The sequence below is a fragment of the Pogoniulus pusillus genome, chromosome 6 (genome assembly GCF_015220805.1).
Source record: "Pogoniulus pusillus isolate bPogPus1 chromosome 6, bPogPus1.pri, whole genome shotgun sequence".
In the NCBI taxonomy this organism is placed as follows: Eukaryota; Metazoa; Chordata; class Aves; order Piciformes; family Lybiidae; genus Pogoniulus; species Pogoniulus pusillus.
Window position 1 is genome coordinate 29,973,674 of NC_087269.1, and position 18,728 is coordinate 29,992,401.

The 18,728-nt window shown below is 50.8% G+C and overlaps 1 protein-coding gene across 1 annotated transcript; it reads left to right on the plus strand.

Moving 5' to 3' along the window:
* The first annotated feature begins 8,995 nt into the window (after positions 1-8,995).
* On the plus strand, positions 8,996-18,372 carry AIFM2 (apoptosis inducing factor mitochondria associated 2). Its single transcript, XM_064145078.1, has 8 exons — positions 8,996-9,171; positions 9,977-10,092; positions 11,464-11,583; positions 11,979-12,071; positions 13,014-13,122; positions 13,305-13,457; positions 15,598-15,798; positions 18,073-18,372. Exons 1-8 carry the CDS (start codon positions 8,997-8,999, stop codon positions 18,225-18,227), a joined length of 1,122 nt encoding a protein of 373 aa, XP_064001148.1. The 5' UTR covers position 8,996; the 3' UTR covers positions 18,228-18,372.
* The last annotated feature ends 356 nt before the right edge of the window (positions 18,373-18,728 follow it).

Genomic DNA, 18,728 nt, shown 5'->3' on the forward strand with positions numbered 1-18,728 from the left:
GACGTTTGAGAGGCACCTCTCACCCTGCTCTGACTGCTGCCAGGCCTTGCCCTAGTCCTTCCCACTAGGAGGAAAGGCATGGTTTGGGGAGGAAAAAAAGGGGAGAAAAGCACATGAGTTTGTTCATATAAATCTGCAGCAGGGACCACAACAGATGCACCATCACCCTTCCTCCATCCACACCAACACCAAAAAGCCCACATCCTCTTTTCAAGGGACTTAAGCTCTTAGAAATAAAAGAGCCCCTGAAATGGGCCATCCTTACCTTAAATCAAGCAGACAAATAACAGAAACCAACTCCCACCCAAGGCTGCTCCTGCCCCTCCTTTATAATTTGCCCTGCAGCTATGCTGCCTTCAGGCTCACCCACCCAGCTCCACACCTGTTTTTTGAGGGCAATCCAGGTGATTTGGTGATGGTAATGATACTAATTATAATTCAGAGACATGCTCTTCAAGTAGCCCAGAGCAGTGAAGGGGAACTGTGTCTCTTAGGATAGAGCCACCAGTTAAAGACAGCTTCTCCTTGGGGTTATTGCAGGTGACAGGAGATGATGTAGCACCAGTGAAAACTTTAATAAATTATGTATGTGTTCTTCACCTCTAAATGGGATCTCTCTGGCTCAGGCTTCCTTCCACGGGTCTAATCCAGACTTGACTTTGGACAGCGGGGGCACCCTGCTGCTTCTCTGTCTCCTGTTCCGAGACACTCACTGGGGCCAAACTAGTGTGGCTGGGCTTGTCATGGAGGAACAATTCTTGTTTAGAAGAAGATCTTGAGTTAGAAGATAGCTGGTACCCACCAACTAAGAAAATGGCTAAGGCAGGCAAGTCTCTGAAATGCCACTTCAGATGCCTTGCCCAGGTGGCAAACTACTACCAGCAGCTGGCACAGTGGACATTTGCTAGGCTATGAAACCAAGCTGCCAGGCTGGCCTACAGAAACACCTTAAAAGGCTTTTTTTGCCATCTTGGCATGAAGTCTGTCCCAAACATCAAAAGTCATGGCTGCCCTGCCAGCTGTCCTGACTCCTTTTCCCCAGCTCCTCACTTCCTCCAGCTCAGTTTAATGGGATCAGATAAGCTAATTCCCCGTGTCCCCTCGCAGCACTATCCGATGGGATTTCTGGGCTGGAGGGAAACCTATCTCCCACGCATTCTCATGCCCTCTCCCAGCCCCTCTGGCTTCTGCTGGAGATCAGATCCACCCTTGTCTTTCTCTCCATCACAGGGCTCTGCACATTGCAGGGAGCTGGTGCATGGCTACAGCTTCACCACCCAAACCTCAGGTTGGCAGGGGGACCCATGGACCAGCAAGGGACCAGGGGCTGCAGCACACATGGACATTTCAGCATTAAATGACAGCCTTGTTTTCTGTCTTGAAAACAGTTTCTGACCAGACCACATTTCTTGGTCTGCATCCCATATTTATCCTGTAATTGCACCTTTGGACAAAGGCTGCCTGTCTGTGAGGCTGATTTTTTTAAGGACACAGCTTTATTATATGCTGTGCTTTCACTGGAATAAAATCCTGAGCAGTGGGGTGGGGGGGAGGGAGAAAACTTCACCACAGTGAAGTGGGGTGGTGAAAGATATCCTTTCCAAAAGCCTGCCCTAAGGGTGGAGTAGGTTGCCCTTCCTTTTCTCAAGGAAAACCCAACTGCTGACATCCTTTCTGCTTCTCTATGCACCTGATGAGGATTAACACCACAAAACCGTGGTATTTCACAAGAGAAAGGTGCCACCTCACCACCAAGCCATGGGAGGAGAAGATTTCCAGAGAGGACTTTAGAGGCAGCCAGCTAAGCTAGATAAAGCTGACTAAGCTCCTCGTTGCACCTGCCTGGATCACAGCAAAAGAAGAGATGAAGTCCCAGAAAATGGCATTGCTGTGCAATTTCTAATGGCCATCCCACGCTTGGCTCTGGAGGGGCAGGGAAGACTTTGCACCGTGTGAAGTCCCAAGGCTGGAGCTGTCTGAGCAAGGGGTTCCTCCAAGGGCAAGAAGCCTGCTTCAATTCCATGAACAGCCTTGTGGCGCAGTCCTGGGACAGGGCAGATCCCTGCTGCCAGCTGCCTATCATAGAATCATAGAATCAACCAGGTTGGAAGAGACCTCCAAGCTCATCCAGTCCAACCTAGCACCCAGCCCTATCCAATCTACTAGACCATGGCACTAAGTGCCTCATCCAGGCTTTTCTTGAAGACCCCCAGGGACGGTGCCTCCACCACCTCCCTGGGCAGTCCATTCCAATGCCAATCACTCTTTCTGGGAAGAACTTCTTCCTAACATCCAGCCTATACCTACCCTGGCACAACTTGAGACTGTGTCCCCTTGTTCTATTGCTGGTTACCTGGGAGAAGAGGCCACCCCCCACCTGGCTACAATGCCCCTTCAGGTAGTTGTAGACAGTAATAAGATCACCCCTGAGCCTCCTCTTCTCCAGGCTAAACAGGCCCAGCTCCCTCAACCTCTCCTCATAGGATTTGTGCTCCAGGCCCCTCACCAGCTTTGTTGCCCTTCTCTGGACATGTTCCAGCATCGATACACCTCTTTTGGATACGAAGATCAGCTGAAGCACAGAACTCATTGCCTCTCACAGAATGGACTAAGCTGGAAGGGATCTTGAAGATCACCTGTCTCAGAATCACAGAATCGTTCAGGTTGAAAAAGACCCTTGGGATCATCGAGTCCAAACATTAGCCCTACTCTACAAAGTTCACCCCTAAACCATATCTCCAAGCACCATATCTAAATGACCTTTAAGCACACCCAGGGGTGACGACTCAACTTGGGCAGCCTATTCCAACACCTAACTACTCTCTGCGAGAATGATTTTCCTAACAGCCAGTCTAAACCTACCCTTTTCAATTTGAGGCCATTCCCTCTTGTTCTGTGGCTAATTACCTGTGAGAAGAGACCAGAACCAGCCTCTCCACAATGTCACAGAATCACAGAATCAGTCAGGGTTGGAAGGGACCACAAGGAGCAGCCAGTTCCAACCCACCTGCCATGCCCAGGGACACCCTACCCTAGATCAGGCTGGCCAGAGCCCCATCCATCCTGGCCTTAAACACCTCCAGGGATGGGGCCTCAACCACCTCCCTGGGCAACCCATTCCAGCCTCTCACCACTCTCATGCTGAACAACTTCCTCCTCACCTCCAGCCTGAACCTACACATCTCCAGCTTCGCTCCACGTCCTTTCAGGTAGCTGCAGAGAGTGATGAGGTCTCTCCTTAGCCTCCTCTTCTTCAAACTGACCAGCCCCAGCTCCTTCAGTCATAAGATTTATTCTCCAGGCCCTTCACCTGCTTCCTTGCCCTCCTGTGCTCCAGCACCTTGATATCTCTCTTGTATTGAGGTGCCCAAAATTGGAGACAATACTCTCACCTTAGGCTTTTTTCTGAATGCCTTTTCCAGTTGGGGTCTGCGCTCAGTCAGAGGCACTGCCTGTCAATTCAAGCGACTGGCTGATGCAGGCTGAGCAAAGCAAGGTGACTTTGGTGCTGTGGTTTATGGGAGGCAGCCAGTGGCTCATCCTCTCGAGCTGATGTCACTGCATAGCTGGAAATGGAAAATCGAGTTTGCTGAGGAGAGAATAAATAAATAAAACAGGTCCTCTGCTAAAAGCAAATTTTATTTCTAAGGCACAAAAGAGCTAGTGTTGATGTTTTAAATCAGCCAGGGACTGGTCTGAATCATGTTTTTTTTCCAGGCAGTTCTTTGCCCTGGGCTGACCTGATTCCACCCTGGCTGCAGCAGAGTTCCCAAGGTATACAGGGTGATCAGAACAACCCCTGGGTAAAATGACGAGTCCCAGGGCAGGTGGCAAAGATGGGTGGTTGTCTAGCAGAGACCAATCTCTCCCCTCCCCCCTGGAAGACACAAACATTCCCTTTTCCATGAATCGTGGCCCTGAGGTGAGGAGCTGGAGGGAGGGCTGCGGTGCTGCTGCTGGGGCTGTCACGGGACACTGTGCAGGCAACGTCTGCGGGCAGAGGGGATGTGGTGCATGTGGCTGCTGATTCAGAAGAGGAGAAGTGTGGTTGTCCTTGGGTTTGCAGAGATAGCTGCTAGCCAGGCACACAGTCACAGTCTCCTCCTGATGATCTTTATTAAGTCCTGAATCATCTGTTTGTGTTTGTGAGGGACGTTTTTCCCTCCTGCTCTGGGGCCAGGAAGAGCTGCAGTTGGGACAAGTCTCCTTCGGTTATATGGCAAAGGTATTGTCAGAGGAAGGACAAACAGGACTTCACCAGCAGCTCAAACTTGGCCAAGAGGGATGGGACTTTCAGGACGGCCCAGGAGGGAAAGCAGCTCTCTGGAGGAGACCAAAAGTAGGGTCTCTCAGATCATTAAGTACTATCACCAACCTAAGAACACCACGGCCATTAAACCATGTCCTCGAGTGTCATATCCACGCATTCCTTGAGCACCTCCAGGGCTGGTGACTCCACCACCTCCCTGGGCAGCCAGTTCCAATGCCTGCCCACTCTTTCAGGGAAGAAATTGTTCCTAATATCCAACCGAAGCCTGCCCTGGCACAATTTCAGGCCATTTCCTCTCATTCTATCACCTGATACTAGGGAGAAGAAACCTACCCCTAAACTCACTGCAACTGTAGTGAGCAATGAGGTGTCCCCTCGGCCTCCTTTTCTCCAGACTAAACAACTCCAGTTCCCTCAGCTGCTCCTCATAAGACCTATTCTCTGGACCCTTCTCCAGCTTTCTTAATGGTTCTCCAGCCTGCTGAGGGCTAATGCGAAGTTAGAGAGGATAACCCAGCCTGATGCTCATGGTGAGCAGAACAAGGAGAAGGAGCAGGCTTACAGGGTCACTTCTGGCACCCTAAGGTCTTCCCACACAGCACCATAGAATCATAGAATCAATGAGGTTGGAAGAGACCTCCAAGCTCATCCAGTCCAACCTAGCACCCAGCCCTGTCCAGTCAACCAGACCATGGCACTAAGTGCCTCATCCAGGCTTTACTTGAAGACCTCCAGGGACAGCGACTCTACCATCTCTCTGGGCAGCCCATTCCAGTGGCAAATCACCTCCTTTGTGAAGAACTTCTTCCTAACATCCAGCCTAGACCTCCTCTATTGTACCTGTTCTTTGATTGATCTTACTTAGAGGGATGTCTGTTATCTCTGGCTGGTGTCAGATGAAGCCTGAGAAGGTGCAGACTCAGCTATGGGTACATAGCCACACTGCCTGCACAGCATCTCAGAGCTGCAGAGGTGGGGCAGGAGCATAGAATCAACCAGGCCGGAGGAGACCTCCAAGACCATCCAGTCCAACCTATCACCCAGCCCTAGCCAGTCATCTAGACCATGGCACCAAGTGCCTCATCCAGGCTTTTCTTGAACACCTCCAGGGATAGTGACTCCACCACCTCCCTGGGCAGCCCATTCCAATGCAAATCACTCTCTCTGTGAAGAATTTCCTCCTGAAGTCCAGCCTATACTTCCCTTGGTACAACTTGAGACTGTGTCCCCATGTTCTGTTGCTGCTTGCTTGGCAGAAGAGACCAACCCCCACCTGGCTACAACCTCCCTTCAGGTAGTTGTAGACCCCTCTCTCAGCACCTCTTCTTTTCCTCTGGACCTCTGCCATCCTGCAGGGAGCCTGGAAGGAGTCAGGGCAAGCTGGTCACTGCCCTCAGCCTCCCTGCCTGTCTCTGCTATAGAGATCACCGGCAGAAGACAAAACCCTCTCAGAAGCTGAGCAGCTCTTACTGCCGCCGCCTGTGTGCAGCTGGATGGAGAAACATCATGAAAACAACACATCTGCCAATGCTCAGCATGCACCTGTGTGCAGAAAGCTGCCTCTGACCACAGTTTTGAGCACTCCGAATTTCTTCCTGTTTGCTTGGAGTTGGATGTCAGGTTTCACAAAGGCTTCTTTTACCCTCCTGTTTGCTTTGGGCACTCTTTTTGGCCACTAGCCCTGCCTTGCTTGTTGATGCATCTCCAACTCACCAGCCCAGAAGTTTTGTACCTTCTTTTAATTTAAAGCTGACGCTGATCTTCTGGTGTACAACCACACTTACCCTTGCCTGGGAACAATGTCGTGAAGGACTGTCCTTGCCACAGGATCACTTGTCTTGATCTGAAGGCAGAGGACAACTAAACCCACTGCTGGGAACATTTTGCTTTTGCCTTGGAGGCAGAATGAAGACATTTACTTTGTGAACAACAAAGTTAGGACAGGAAAAAAAAAAAAGGATCTTTTTTCTTTCTAGCACGTCTAGGGCAAATACATCTGAAGTCCTAGGGGGAGAGAGGGGAGTGCTCACCAGCTTGGTAGCTCTGGAGGATTTATCTCCCAGAGCTTCATCAAAAATCTTTTCCCCAAGTCCTGTGTGGCACAAAACACAAACCTGCCATCAGCTTATTTCAGCTGAAGCCGTGGGCTTCCCTACCAGGGACCTCCCTCCACTCCTAGCTTTGCTCTTGACTGTTTCAGCCCTCTCAGCCGTGTTCGGAGCCACGCACGGGGCTTGGACACCGATGTCCCATGTCCCCACAGCCGAGTCGGCTGCACCCTCTGCTGGCAACGCTGAGCTTAGGCTCTGCTTTTCCTGGAAAAGAGACATTCCCTCATGCCTTCTGTCCACGAGGTTGAGGGAGGGGGCTCTTGCTTGGGACCCCTCTGGGAAGGGGGTTCAGCACCAGGCTGGTGTTTGCTGCAGGAGGAATGAGGACGAGAGGAAGCCTTCAAACCATTATGGGAAGAGGACTATGGGGGCAGCTCTGCCAGCTCACAAGGCCACAGTGTGCACAGCAGCTATATTTATCCCCATGGCCAGCAGCTATATTTATCTGGAATGCCACAGGAGCCAAAAGTCTTCATGATAGTTTCCGTGCTGCAGAAGAACACGATCTGGATGTCCTTTTTATTGTAAACATCCTTCTCTGCTACTTGCTCCCCTTTTCCAGGGACTCTTGCTACCTTTCCAGCCTTTTCCTGCTTCTCCTTACAGCCACCATCTCCACCACAGTGCTGATCTCATCTTCCCACCATCTCTTTCACATAGTCCCCTCTGAGCTCCTTTTCCCACTGCCACTCAGCAAGAACATCTTCATTTCTCTCTTGGTGACAGGACCATCCTCTGTGCTCTTCACTCAGGCTGCAGCCTTGGCCACTTTGTGGGTTTCCCAATAAGCCCTTCCAAGCCACAAGCTGATGAGGGGGTGTGAAACAAGAACTCCTGCAGCTAGGGCAGGAACAGGGCACTCCTCTGCTGATGGCCCCCAGCTGCCCCCCAAAAAGAACCACAGAATCACAGAATCAGCCAGCTTGGAAGAGAACTCCAAGCTCATCCAGTCCAACCTAGCACCCAGCCCTATCTAATCAATTAGACCATGGCACTAAGTGCCTCAGCCAGGCTTTGCTTCAACACCTCAGGGACAGCTACTCCATCACCTCCCTGGGCAGCCCATTCCAATGCCAATCATTCTCTCTGCCAACAACTTCCTCCTAACAGCCAGCCTAGACCTTCCCTGGCACAACTTGAGACTGTGTCCCCTTGTTCTGTTGCTGCTTGCCTGGCACAAGAGACCAACCCCACCTGGCTACAGCCTTCCTTCAGGTGGTTGTAGGCAGCAAAGACGTGACCCCTGAGTGTCCTCTTCTGCAGGCTGCACACCCCCAGCTCCCTCAGCCTCTCCTCACAGGGCTGTGCTCCAGGCCCCTCACCAGCTTTGTCACCCTTCTCTGGACATCTTCCAGCACCTCAACATCTCTCTTGAATTGAGGAACTCAGAACTGGACACAGCACTCAAGGTGTGGCCTGAGCAGTGCTGAGCACAGGGGCAGAGTAACCTCCCTTGTCCTACTGGCCACACTCTTTCTGAGCCAGCCCAGGATGCCATTGGCTCTCCTGCCCACCTGGGCACACTGCTGCCTCATGTTCAGCTACTCTCTACCAGCACCCCCAGGTCCCTTTCTTCATCTGCAAACTTACTGATGCTGGACTCAGTCTGCTGGTCCAGATCATCAGTAAAGATATTGAACAGGACTGTGCCCAGCACTGATCCTTGGGGAACACCACTAATGACAGCTGCCAATTGGATGTGGCACCATTCACCACCACTCTGTGGGCCTTGCGTGTGTATAGGCAACACATACAGCTGATAAACGACAAGGCAGGGTGGACAGAGCCCAGCATCACAGCATGCTCCAAAACCAAACCAAACCAAACCAAGCCATCTCCTTTTTTTTTTTGTTTGTTTGTTTGAGTTTTGTTTTGTTTATATTTTGGGGTTGTTTGTTTGTTTTAAAGATGCACTCATAACTTCTAATCGTAGAATGGTTTGGTTTTTAAGTGACTTTGAAGATGATCTTATTTCAACTCCTCTGACATTTTTCAGGGGCGTTTTTCATTAGACCAGGGTTGCTCAAAGCCCCTCCAGCCTATCTTCCAGGAATGGGGATTCCACAGCCTCTCTGAACAACCTGTTTCAATGCCTGACCACTCTCAAATGAAAGGATTTCTTCCTAGTATCCAGTCTAAACCCACCTTCTTTGAGTTGTGATGCTGGGGTTTGGCAGGGCTGACTGCACATCTTCATCATTAGCAGTTCCCCTTCTGTCGCACACCATCCTTCCCAGCAGCCAGGCTGCAGCTGCCACCCCTGAGCCAGCTGGCTCAGCCAGAGCAGGTCTCCTGGTCTCTGTGCACTTACAAGCCTGGGTCGGTAAGATCCTTGTGGGCCCGTTCCCCCGTGGAGGATGGCGTGTGGGAGTGCGTAAAGACGCCGAAACACTCTCTGCTTGTGACCCTGGTGCTCGTCGGGGCAGACTCTACCCTGCTGCCCTCCTTGCCCGGGGCAGCGGAGGTTTGCGGGTTGGACGCAGACCGGAGTAACGCATCTCCTCCCCGCAGCAGCTTAGCGGGCCGGCAGCCGCGGGCTGCTCCTCCCGCAGCCGCCAGAGGCGGGCAGCGAGTAGGAGGGGTGGCCACGGCGGCTCCTCCTTCTGCCTGTCATCATGGGGGCTCGACTGTCCCTGGATGGCTCCGTGCGGGTGGTGGTGGTCGGCGGTGGCTTCGGAGGCACAGCAGCCGCCAGCCTGCTCAAATCCTGGGGCATCCCGTTCGTGCTGGTGGACATGAAGGATGCTTTTCACCACAACGTGGCTGCCCTTCGTGCCGCCGTGGAGAGCGGTAAGGGCTTCACCCGTTTCCACTTCCTTGCCCCTGCACAGGGACTCCGCTCGCTAGCGGGACGGCAGCAGCTCGGGAGTAGCGAGGGACGGGGAACGGGAAGCGCCTCCTCCACTGCAGCAGTGGTGAAGGACTCGATGTTTTCCATCCGGAAAACGAATCCTTGGCTCTGGGAAGGACCCACAGGCCGTCTGTGTTAAGCTAATTGTGTGTCCACTGGGAAAACTGAGCGAAACCGACTCAGATGGTGGTTGGTTTTTTTTTGTTTCAAGAGTTGAGAAGGTGACTAAGCAGCAGCTGAAAGGAGTGGATCAGTGTTTTCTTGGGTCTGGCACTTGCAGTGTCAGCCTTGGATAAAAAAATCCGTGGGTGAGCTTGTCCCTCGTGGGACACTGGGCTAACCAGTTACAGGGGAGGAAAAATCTCATCTTCAGAGCTGGGAAACAAGTTTCAAAGGAATGTTAGAAGCTTGGCTTGACAAAAAGCCTCTGACATCCTGCCTGAAATGCTCTGGACCACAGTGGAACACTTACAGGCAAACCAATAGAGGAGAATCTGTATGGGGAGCAAAGAGAAAGCCATCTAGCTGAGAATGTCACCCGGCCTCCCAGGAGCTACTCTTGTCTGGGGCAAAGCTTCTGAAGCTCATTGCTGGGCAGAGATAAGGCAGAGCAGAGGCCCAGCCTGTGACCCCAAGTGCACACAATGCTCATCTGAGCAAGGATAGTAGGAGGGGAGGAGGGAAGAAGAGTTTGTTAGCCTCCAGAGATGGAGATCCTGTTCCTGCTATCTGCTCTTACCACAGGCTTTGCCAAGAAGACCTTCATCTCCTACTCTGTTACCTTTGGAGACAGCTTCCGACAAGGCAAGGTTGTTGGCATAGACCCTGAGAGGCAACGAGTTTTGCTGAGTGATGGTGAGGTAGGTGGGACAGTAAATCTCAGCGAGCTGCTTGACTGCCTCACAGGCTTACCTGCTGATGTGGAGTCAGCCTTCAGCAGGGAGTGTTGTGAACCTCTCCTTCAGCTATGTCATGGAAGTGAGGACACAGTACTGGCTCTAACTGATGAGGCCTGGCTGGAGAAGTGACTTGGAATTTAGGTTAGGAGTCCTCTGGCTGGAAAAGACTAAGATGAAAAGGACTGCAGGGCACCTACAGGAAGCATGTCTCTGAGCAGGAAGAGGAGTGTAACTCTCACCTTCTGGGGTGGGGATTATGCAGGGCTGAGTCATGCTCTGGGAAAAACAAACTAGACCTTTGCCCTCACACTGGAGGAGAGCTGGGAACGCTGCTCAGTTGTGGCAGCCCACAACTTCCCACCCCACCCCCATTTCTGACAGCATGGGTCAGCTAAGCATGTGAATCTCGACCGATCCAATGCCCCAGGCTCACACCCACAACGGGGCTCCCTTTCTAAGGTAACCTTCAACTTGGCTGAAATGCCTGACCTCAAACAAGCCACTACCCGAGGTCTCTGGGAAGCCACTGGCTGCTTTCCTCTAGGTTTCTGCCATCTATGGGCAGATAGACAAATGCTCGTGCTGATACTGCCCTCTTAACTCTTGGAGGTAGAGAAGAATGAAACCAAGTACCTCTGCCGAGGGCTGCCCCAATGAGAAGCAGGCCCCCAGCCACTCCCTCTAAACCCAAGAGACAATGAGGGGAAAGATTGGAGCATTTTATGGTCCTGAAGACCAGAGGTTGACTTTCCTTGCACACACAGAATGTCACCACCCCTCCTAGCCTAGCTAAGTAGCCTAGAGCTGTGTTGGTATGAGTGTGCACTAAACACCATAACTCTGTCTAGTGCTCAGATAAGCTTTTTTTATTAGAGCTGTATTTAGAGCTCAACAATTAACCCTGGAGCTCAGATCCTTATCTAACTGCAGGAAGGAACAAGGGCAGCAGCTCTGGTACCTTTTGAACCCAAGCATCTCAACTCGGTTCAAAAGAAGGTAAAGGAGAGAAAGTCTCTGGAGCCAGCTGTGATGGTAGCTTCAGTGTTTGGCATAAATATGAGGTTATTTCCTGTAACCTCATGGTAATTTCTTTAAAGCTCTCAGCTCACCTGAAAAATAGTGCTTCTCCCAAACCCAAGGAAGGCAGTTACTTGGTGCCACCTGAACCGAGTTTATTCCTGAAACGACTCTGACAGTGGCAAGAACTTTCCTATTTAACAGCAAGGGGCTGGCAGAGGTGGAATGAGTGAATAGTACCTAAGAGGCAGCTATTACATTCTAGGCTCTGTTTTTAAGAGGTCTAACATCCTGTTGTACATTCTGCCCTCCCAGGAGCTTCACTACTCCCATCTCATTATTGCAACAGGCAGTGATGGGCCATTCCCTGGGAAGTTCAATGAAATCGTTGACATGGAAAGTGCCATCCAGACCTACGAAGACATGGTTAAGGAGGTGAGGAATCAACTTATTTCCTAGGAAGCTTGCATGCCTTTCTTCAGCCTCCCTGTGCCAGTCACCACCATGGGTCTCTGGAGTCATCTGTGCCTAAGAACAAGAGGTTATGATGCCTGAAGAGACAGGCCAGGACAAAGACCATGTTGTAGCTTGTCTAACCTTCTGCATGACCCAGCTGTCTGCACCAGGGGAAGCCTGACAGACTCAACAGTGTTACAGTGCACACAGGAAGAGCAGAGGGGTTCTTGTTCTTTGTTTCCACTTAACCACCAGTTAGGTGGTTTATTGCAGCTGGGCCAGGGCTGTATCTCAGAGTTCACAGAGTGCCTGAAGATGTCTGACTTCCTGCATGTGACAGTTCTCTTGTAACTTGAGTTTCTTCTTTCCTCAAGATAGAGAAATCGGAGCGCATCCTGGTAGTGGGAGGTGGTGCTGCTGGGGTTGAGATGGCTGCAGAGATCAAAACAGAGTACCCAGCCAAAGAGGTACATTAGTTACAATTAACTTCACCCTGGTTTCTGAGACTCTTCTCCTGTGATGGTCCTGCTGGAAGTATCTGAGATGGCTGCAAATCAAGAGTTTCTATGCAACAGCAGCCTTCACCTCCACTGCCTCCTCTTCTGAAGGCACCCGACAGCCTGCACCAGCAATTATTGCCACCAGATGCCTTTCAGGGGATCACTTTCATGCAGACATTGAGTGGGGTGGAAGGAATCTAGCTTATAGCTGCTCCTGCCTGGCACACAGCAAGTGTGGGAACAGAGTGGCTGGAAGAAAGGGACCTGGGAGTACTGGTAGATAGTAGCTGAAGATGAGCCAGTAATGTGCCCAGGTGGCCAGGAGAGCCAATGGCATCCTGGCCTGGCTCAGGAAGAGTGTGGCCAGTAGGACAAGGGAGGTTATTCTGCCCCTGGACTCAGCACTGCTCAGGCCACACCTTGAGTGCTGTGTCCAGTTCTGGGCTCCTCAGTTCAAGAGAGATGTTGAGATACTGGAAGGTGTCCAGAGAAGAGCAATGAAGCTGGTGAGGGGCCTGGAGAAGAGGAGGCTCAGGGGTCACGTCTTTGCTGCCTACAACCACCTGAAGGGAGGCTGTAGCCAGGTGGGGTTGGTCTCTTGTGCCAGGCAAGCAGCAATAGAACAAAGAGATACAGTCTCAAGTTGTGCCAGGGGAGGTCTAGGCTGGCTGTTAGGAGGAAGTTGTTGGCAGAGAGAGTGATTGGCATTGGAATGGGCTGCCCAGGGAGGTGGTCAAGTCTCCATCCATGGAGGTCTTCAAGAAAAGCCTGGATGAGGCACTTGGTGCCATGGTCTAGTTTACTGGACAGGGCTGGGTGCTAGGTTAGACTGGATGATCTTGGAGATCTCCTCCAACCTGGTTGATTCTATTCTCTTCTAAGTCTTGTTGGCTGTTTTGTCCCCAACAGGTCACCCTTGTTCACTCAAAAACAGCACTAGCTGATGTGGAGCTCCTTGATAGCGTCCGTCAGGAGGTGAAAGAGATCCTCCTCAGAAAAGGAGTGCACCTCTTGTTAGGTATGTCCTCAGTGAGGCCTCCAAAGAGCTAGACTCTGAAGTTCTTTAAGCTGCCCTTCCTCTAGCCAAAGCATCTTCTGATGTTCTCTTTGCAATTAAGTGTGGCTCCCTTGAGTTCTTGTTTCACTAGACACATCTGGGCTAGCTGGAAACAGCAGCCTAGTAAAGGTCTGTCACAACAGGTGAAAAGGTGGACAGCGTGGAGAACCTCACACCCAACCAGTTCCGGAAGGACACGGTAGTAAGGACAGAAAAGGGCACCGAGGTGGTTGTTGACATGGTGGTCTTGTGCACGGGGATAAAGATTAACTCCTCAGCCTACGCCACTGCGTTTGGTAAGTGAACAACCACCCTCTTGGGAGAAGCCACACAGTCCTAGTGTCTTGCACACGAGCACTGCGAGGTTTGGGCTCAACCTTACACAACCTGCAGCGGTGACTTCGTGACACAGCAAAAGCTGTAACATCACATTAAATATTTAACTGTGAAACGTGACTTTTGGAAACTTACAGACCATAGATTTAAAGTGGCCAACAGCCTTCTCCAGCTGCTTCTGCTCGTACTTCCAAGGAACAAGAACAAGCTCAGCACACTCAGCATCCATGCTGCAGTATCAGTGTCACAGGGTGTTTGGCTAATTAGTTATGCAGTGATCCATCTTCAGCCTGAGTCCTCTTCTAGCCCAGTTTGCTATGGAACTGCAGATTCAGCAGTATGACCATAAGGCAGTCTCTTTCCCAGGATGTCTACTCTAGCTCTTAATGTTTCTTGATGTGGTCTGGTAGACAAGCTGGAGGGAAGGGAGGCCATCCAGAGAGACTTGAAAAGTGGGCTCAAGCCAACCTCATGAAGTTTAGCAAGGCCAAGCGCAAGGTCCTGCAGCTGGGTCAGGGCAATTCCAAGCACAGATATAGGCTGGGCAAGGAGTGACTTGAGAGTAGTCTGGAGGAAAAGGACTTGAGGGTGGCAGTTGAAAAACTCACCATGGGTCAGCAATGGTTATTGGCAGGCCAGAGGGCAGCTATGTGCTGGGCTGCATCAAAAGCAGGGAGAGTAGCAGGGCAGGGAGGGGATTCTGCCCCTCTGCTCTGCTAAGACCATACCTAGAGCACTGCATCCGGTTCTACTGCCCCCAGCATAAGAGGGACATGGAGCTGCTGGAGGGGGTCTGGGCAGGGCCATGGAGATGATCAGAGGGCTGGAGAACCTCTCCTGTAAGGACAGACTGGGAGAGTTGAGGCTATTTAGCCTGGAGAGAAGTTGGCTTGAGGAGACCTTAGAGCAGCCTTCTAATACCTGAAGGGAGCCTACAAGAAACCCAGGAAGGGACTTGTTACAATAGAGTATAGCAATAGGACAAGGGGCAATGGACTGAAGCTTGAGGGTGGCAGATTTTGACTGGAGATTAGGAAGAAATTCTTTAGAGTGAGTGTAGTGAGACACTGGAAAAGATTGCCCAGAGAGGTTATGGATGCCCTCTCCCTGGAGGTATTGAACACCAGATTGGATGAGGCCTTGAGCAACCTGGTCATGTGGAAGGTGTCTCTGCTCAAGGAAGGGGCTTGGAACTAGATGATCTTTAAGGCCTCTTCCTACAGGTAGATAGTAGCTGAAGATGGGGCAGCAGTGTGCCCAGGTGGCCAGAAGAGCCAATCGCATTCTGGCCTGGCTCAGGAAGAGTGTGGCCAGCAGGGCAAGGGAGGCTATTCTGCCCCTGTACTCAGCACTGCTCAGGCCACACCTTGAGTGCTGTGTCCAGTTCTGGGCTCCTCAGTTCAAGAGAGATGTTGAGGTATTGGAACATGTCCAGAGAAGGGCAAGGAAGCTGGTGAAGGGGCCTGGAGCACAGCCCTGTGAGGAGAGGCTGAGGGAGCTGGGGGTGTTTGGCGTGGAGAAGAGGAGGCTCAGGGGTCACGTCTTTGCTGCCTACAACCACCTGAAGGGAGGCTGTAGCCAGGTGGGGGTTGGTCTCTTCTGCCAGGCAAGCAGCAACAGAATAGGGGGACACAGTCTCAAATTGTGCCAGGGAAGGTCTAGGCTGGCTGTTAGGAGGAAGTTGTTGGCAGAGAGAGTGTTTGGCATTGGAATGGGCTGCCCAGGGAGGTGGTGGAGGTGTTGAAGCAATGCCTGGCTGAGGCACTTGGTGCCATGGTCTAATTGATTAGATAGGACTGGGTGCTAGGTTGGACTGGAAGATCTTGGAGGTCTCTTCCAACCTGGTTGATTCTATCACTCTATTCTATGAATCCATGCTTCCATTGAAATATCAGAGCATGATGCACTGCATGAGACTGCAAAACTTATCTACAGCAAGGCAAAAAGCATCTCTTCCCTGACATGTAGAAATGAGGGTGAAAAAAGCCCTGCTCACTTTGTGTCAGTGACCTGTTTGAGAACATCAGCAGCGTTTTGAGGTCTCAGGCCACAACAAGCAATGCAAAGCACCTTCTGAAAACCTGCTGTTTGTCAAAACAGGGGAGAAGATGGCGAGGAATGGTGCTTTGAAAGTTAACAAGCACCTCCAGCTGGAAGGCTACGAGAACATCTATGTCATTGGGGACTGTGCAGATGTGAAGGAGCCAAAGATGGCATACCATGCTGGGCTCCATGCCAACATCGTGGCAACAAATATCTACAACAGCCTGGCAAATAAGTGTCTTAAAACATATGAACCAGGTAAGATAAACTCCCAGCACCCAGCCTTAGTTGTTGGGCTGCTTTTTTGTACATGTATAGATCAGAACTTGTGTGGTGCACTGATTAAAGCTTTAGGAAGTCACACCTGAAGCTGACTATATAAGCCCAGAGCTCAGGCTTCATCTTAGTTGTTGGCATAAACACTGTAGATGCTAATCTACATGATTGGAGCTTGGGGGTGGATGGTTATAGACTCTTCAGGAGGGACAGGCAGGGGAGAAGGGGAGGGGGGGTGCCCTCTACATCAGTGATAAACTAGAGTCCATGGAGATGTGCAACACAAAAACAGAGAGCTAATGGGTAAAGGTTAAAGGGAAGGCAGGCAGGGGAAGGTGACATCATAGTAGGAGTCTGCTACAGAACTCCTGATCAGAAAGGCAAAGCAGATGAGGCCTTTTACAAACAAATAGGAGAAGCTTCACGATTACAGGCCCTGGTCCTTATGGGGTCTTCAACCACCCTGACATCTGTTGGAAGGACAACACAGCAGAGCACCAGCAATCTAAGAGTTTCCTGGAATGCACTGATGATAACTTCCTCCTCCAAGTGGTAGAGGAAACCACAAGAAAAGGTGCTATGCTAGACCTAGTCCTCACCAATAAGGAGGGGCTGGTGAGTGAAGTGAAGCTGAAGGGTAGGCTTGGCTACAGTGACCATGAAATGGTAGAGTTTAAGATCCTAAAGGCATCAAGGAGGATGTATAGCAAAGTCACTGCTCTGGACTTTTGAAGAGCAGATTTCAACCTCTTCAGGAACCTCCTTGGCAGGGTGCCAGAGGAAAAACCTCTGGAAGGAAGGGGGGGCCCAGGAAAGCTGGTCAATGTTCAAGGATCACCTCCTCCAAGCCCAGGAGCAATGCATCCCAAAAGAGAGGAAAGCAGGTGAAAATGCCAGGAGACCTGCATGGGTGAATAGAAAGCTCCTGGACACACTCAGCTGCAAGAAGAAAGCCTACAGGGTGTGGAAGCAAGGACAGGTAACCTGGGATGAATACAAAAGAATTGTTTGTGCAAGCAGAGCTCAGGTTAGGAAAGCTAAAGCACAGCTGGAATGAAATCTGGCTAGGGTCATTAAGGGGAGCAAGAATAACTTCTTCAGGTCTATTAATGAGAAAAGGAGGACTAGGGAGAGTGTGGGACCCTTCCAGACGGGAAAAGGAGAGCTGGTGACAAAGGATGTGGATAAGGCTGAGGTGCTCAATGACTTCCTTGCTTCAGCCTTCAATAGCAAGGGCTCCAACCACAATGTCCAAGTTCCAGAGGGCAAAAGTAAGCACTGGGAGAAGGAAGATCTGCCCACTATAATTGAAAATCATGTTCATGACCACCTAAGGAATCTGAACGTGCACAAGTCCATGGGGCCTGATGAGATCCACCCACAGGTCCTGAGGGAACTCATAAATCTAGTGGTGGGTGTCTGCTATCCATCAGACTTCTTTCCTGTTCTTAACATTTTTTACTGTCCAGTTGAGTCCTAGGAACAAGGGCAGGACTTCACTTTCTCCCTGCTTTGGCAGGAGGGTTGAACTCAATGATCTTCAGAGGCCCCTTCCAACCTCTACCATTCTATGATTCTGTGATACACAAACTGAAGACCCTAGTCTCAAAAACATAGCTAGGTGATGATCCCTTTCAGAAGCAGCTGATGGAAATACCGTAACTATGTTGCAAGCTGTTTCACATGGATGAAGGACACCTGGGCAGCAGTTTGGCTTTTAAAGGCTGCTTCATCTATTTACATTTCTCTCTACTTAAATTTAGTTGCTTACCTCTTGCACCCCTTCTTGGTTGGAGAGGATGATTCCATAGCACGCAGACAGCCAGCCCAATCTGTCAGCAATTCCATTGCTGAAAGAGGTGGAGCAGATGGTAGAAAGGAGTCGTGGGTGCTTCTCACTGGACCTGTTTCTCTCCTGATGAGGCAGCACGTGGGTCCTGTGCTTAGCAATATGCTTGGGTAGGAGGGGATGGCTGAGAAGGGAGGGACTGGAGAAAGTGCAACACCTACATCACAGGCTCACAGGATGTTAGAGGTTGGAAGGGACCCGAGATCATCGAGTCCATTCCCCCTGCCAGAGCAGGACAATACTATCTAACACAGAGCACAGAGGAACACATCCAGACAGGCCTTGGAAGTCTCCAGAGAAGGAGACCCCACAACCTCCCTGGGGAGCCTGTTCCAGCGCTCTGTGACCCTTACGTGTCTGATACTTAGCTCTCAAGTTGTTCAACATCAACTTCTTCATCTTTCCAGGGTCACTAACATTCCTGCTCTCAATGGGCAGGAACGACGGCGTAGGCCAGCTGAATGGTTACTATGTGGGACGCCTCTTGGTGACCACTGCAAAGAGCCGGGGCCTGTTTGTCTCCAAGAGCTGGAAGACAATGGGGCAGAGAATGCCCTGTTGAGAGGCCATTAGTACCAAACCAGCAAGGAATACAGCAACTGGAAGAGGGTGACTGTGCACTTTTATTGCAGCTGTCTCCTGCAGCACCTCCTAAGCGATAAACTTGGGTTACCTTGATTTGTAACAATAAACACTGGTTTCCCAAATCTCTGTGGTGTATTTGTCCTGTGTCTTTTCCCCTGCTTTTCTCAACTCTTCCAGATCTGGAATCTGCTCTGCAGAGTGCAGGCTTACAGCACTACCTAGGCTGGGGAAAGCCTGCCTAGAGCCTTCACAAGGCTGTGGTAATCCTGGAACTCTGCAGAATACAATGCAGCTTTGTGTCAACATCTTCACAGCAGCTTTAATTACGTCACCTATAGCACTTATACTTCAGCCAGAAGAGCTGGCGTGCTAAGTGTGAGATACCAAGCTCTTAATTACAGATGCTGCTGGTTTGGTTCTTTTTCTTCTTTTATTTCCTTTAGTTGATTAATTCCCAGAGCAAAAGTTTGGTTTCTAA

Excerpts from the sequence above, each read along its gene's own strand:
- AIFM2 (XM_064145078.1), top strand. The coding sequence starts at position 8,997 with ATGGGGGCTCGACTGTCCCTGGATGGCTCCGTGCGGGTGGTGGTGGTC. Across the intron at positions 12,072-13,013 it reads CAGAGTACCCAGCCAAAGAG|GTCACCCTTGTTCACTCAAA; the intron begins GTACATTAGTTA and ends TGTCCCCAACAG. Across the intron at positions 13,458-15,597 it reads AGCCTACGCCACTGCGTTTG|GGGAGAAGATGGCGAGGAAT; the intron begins GTAAGTGAACAA and ends TTGTCAAAACAG.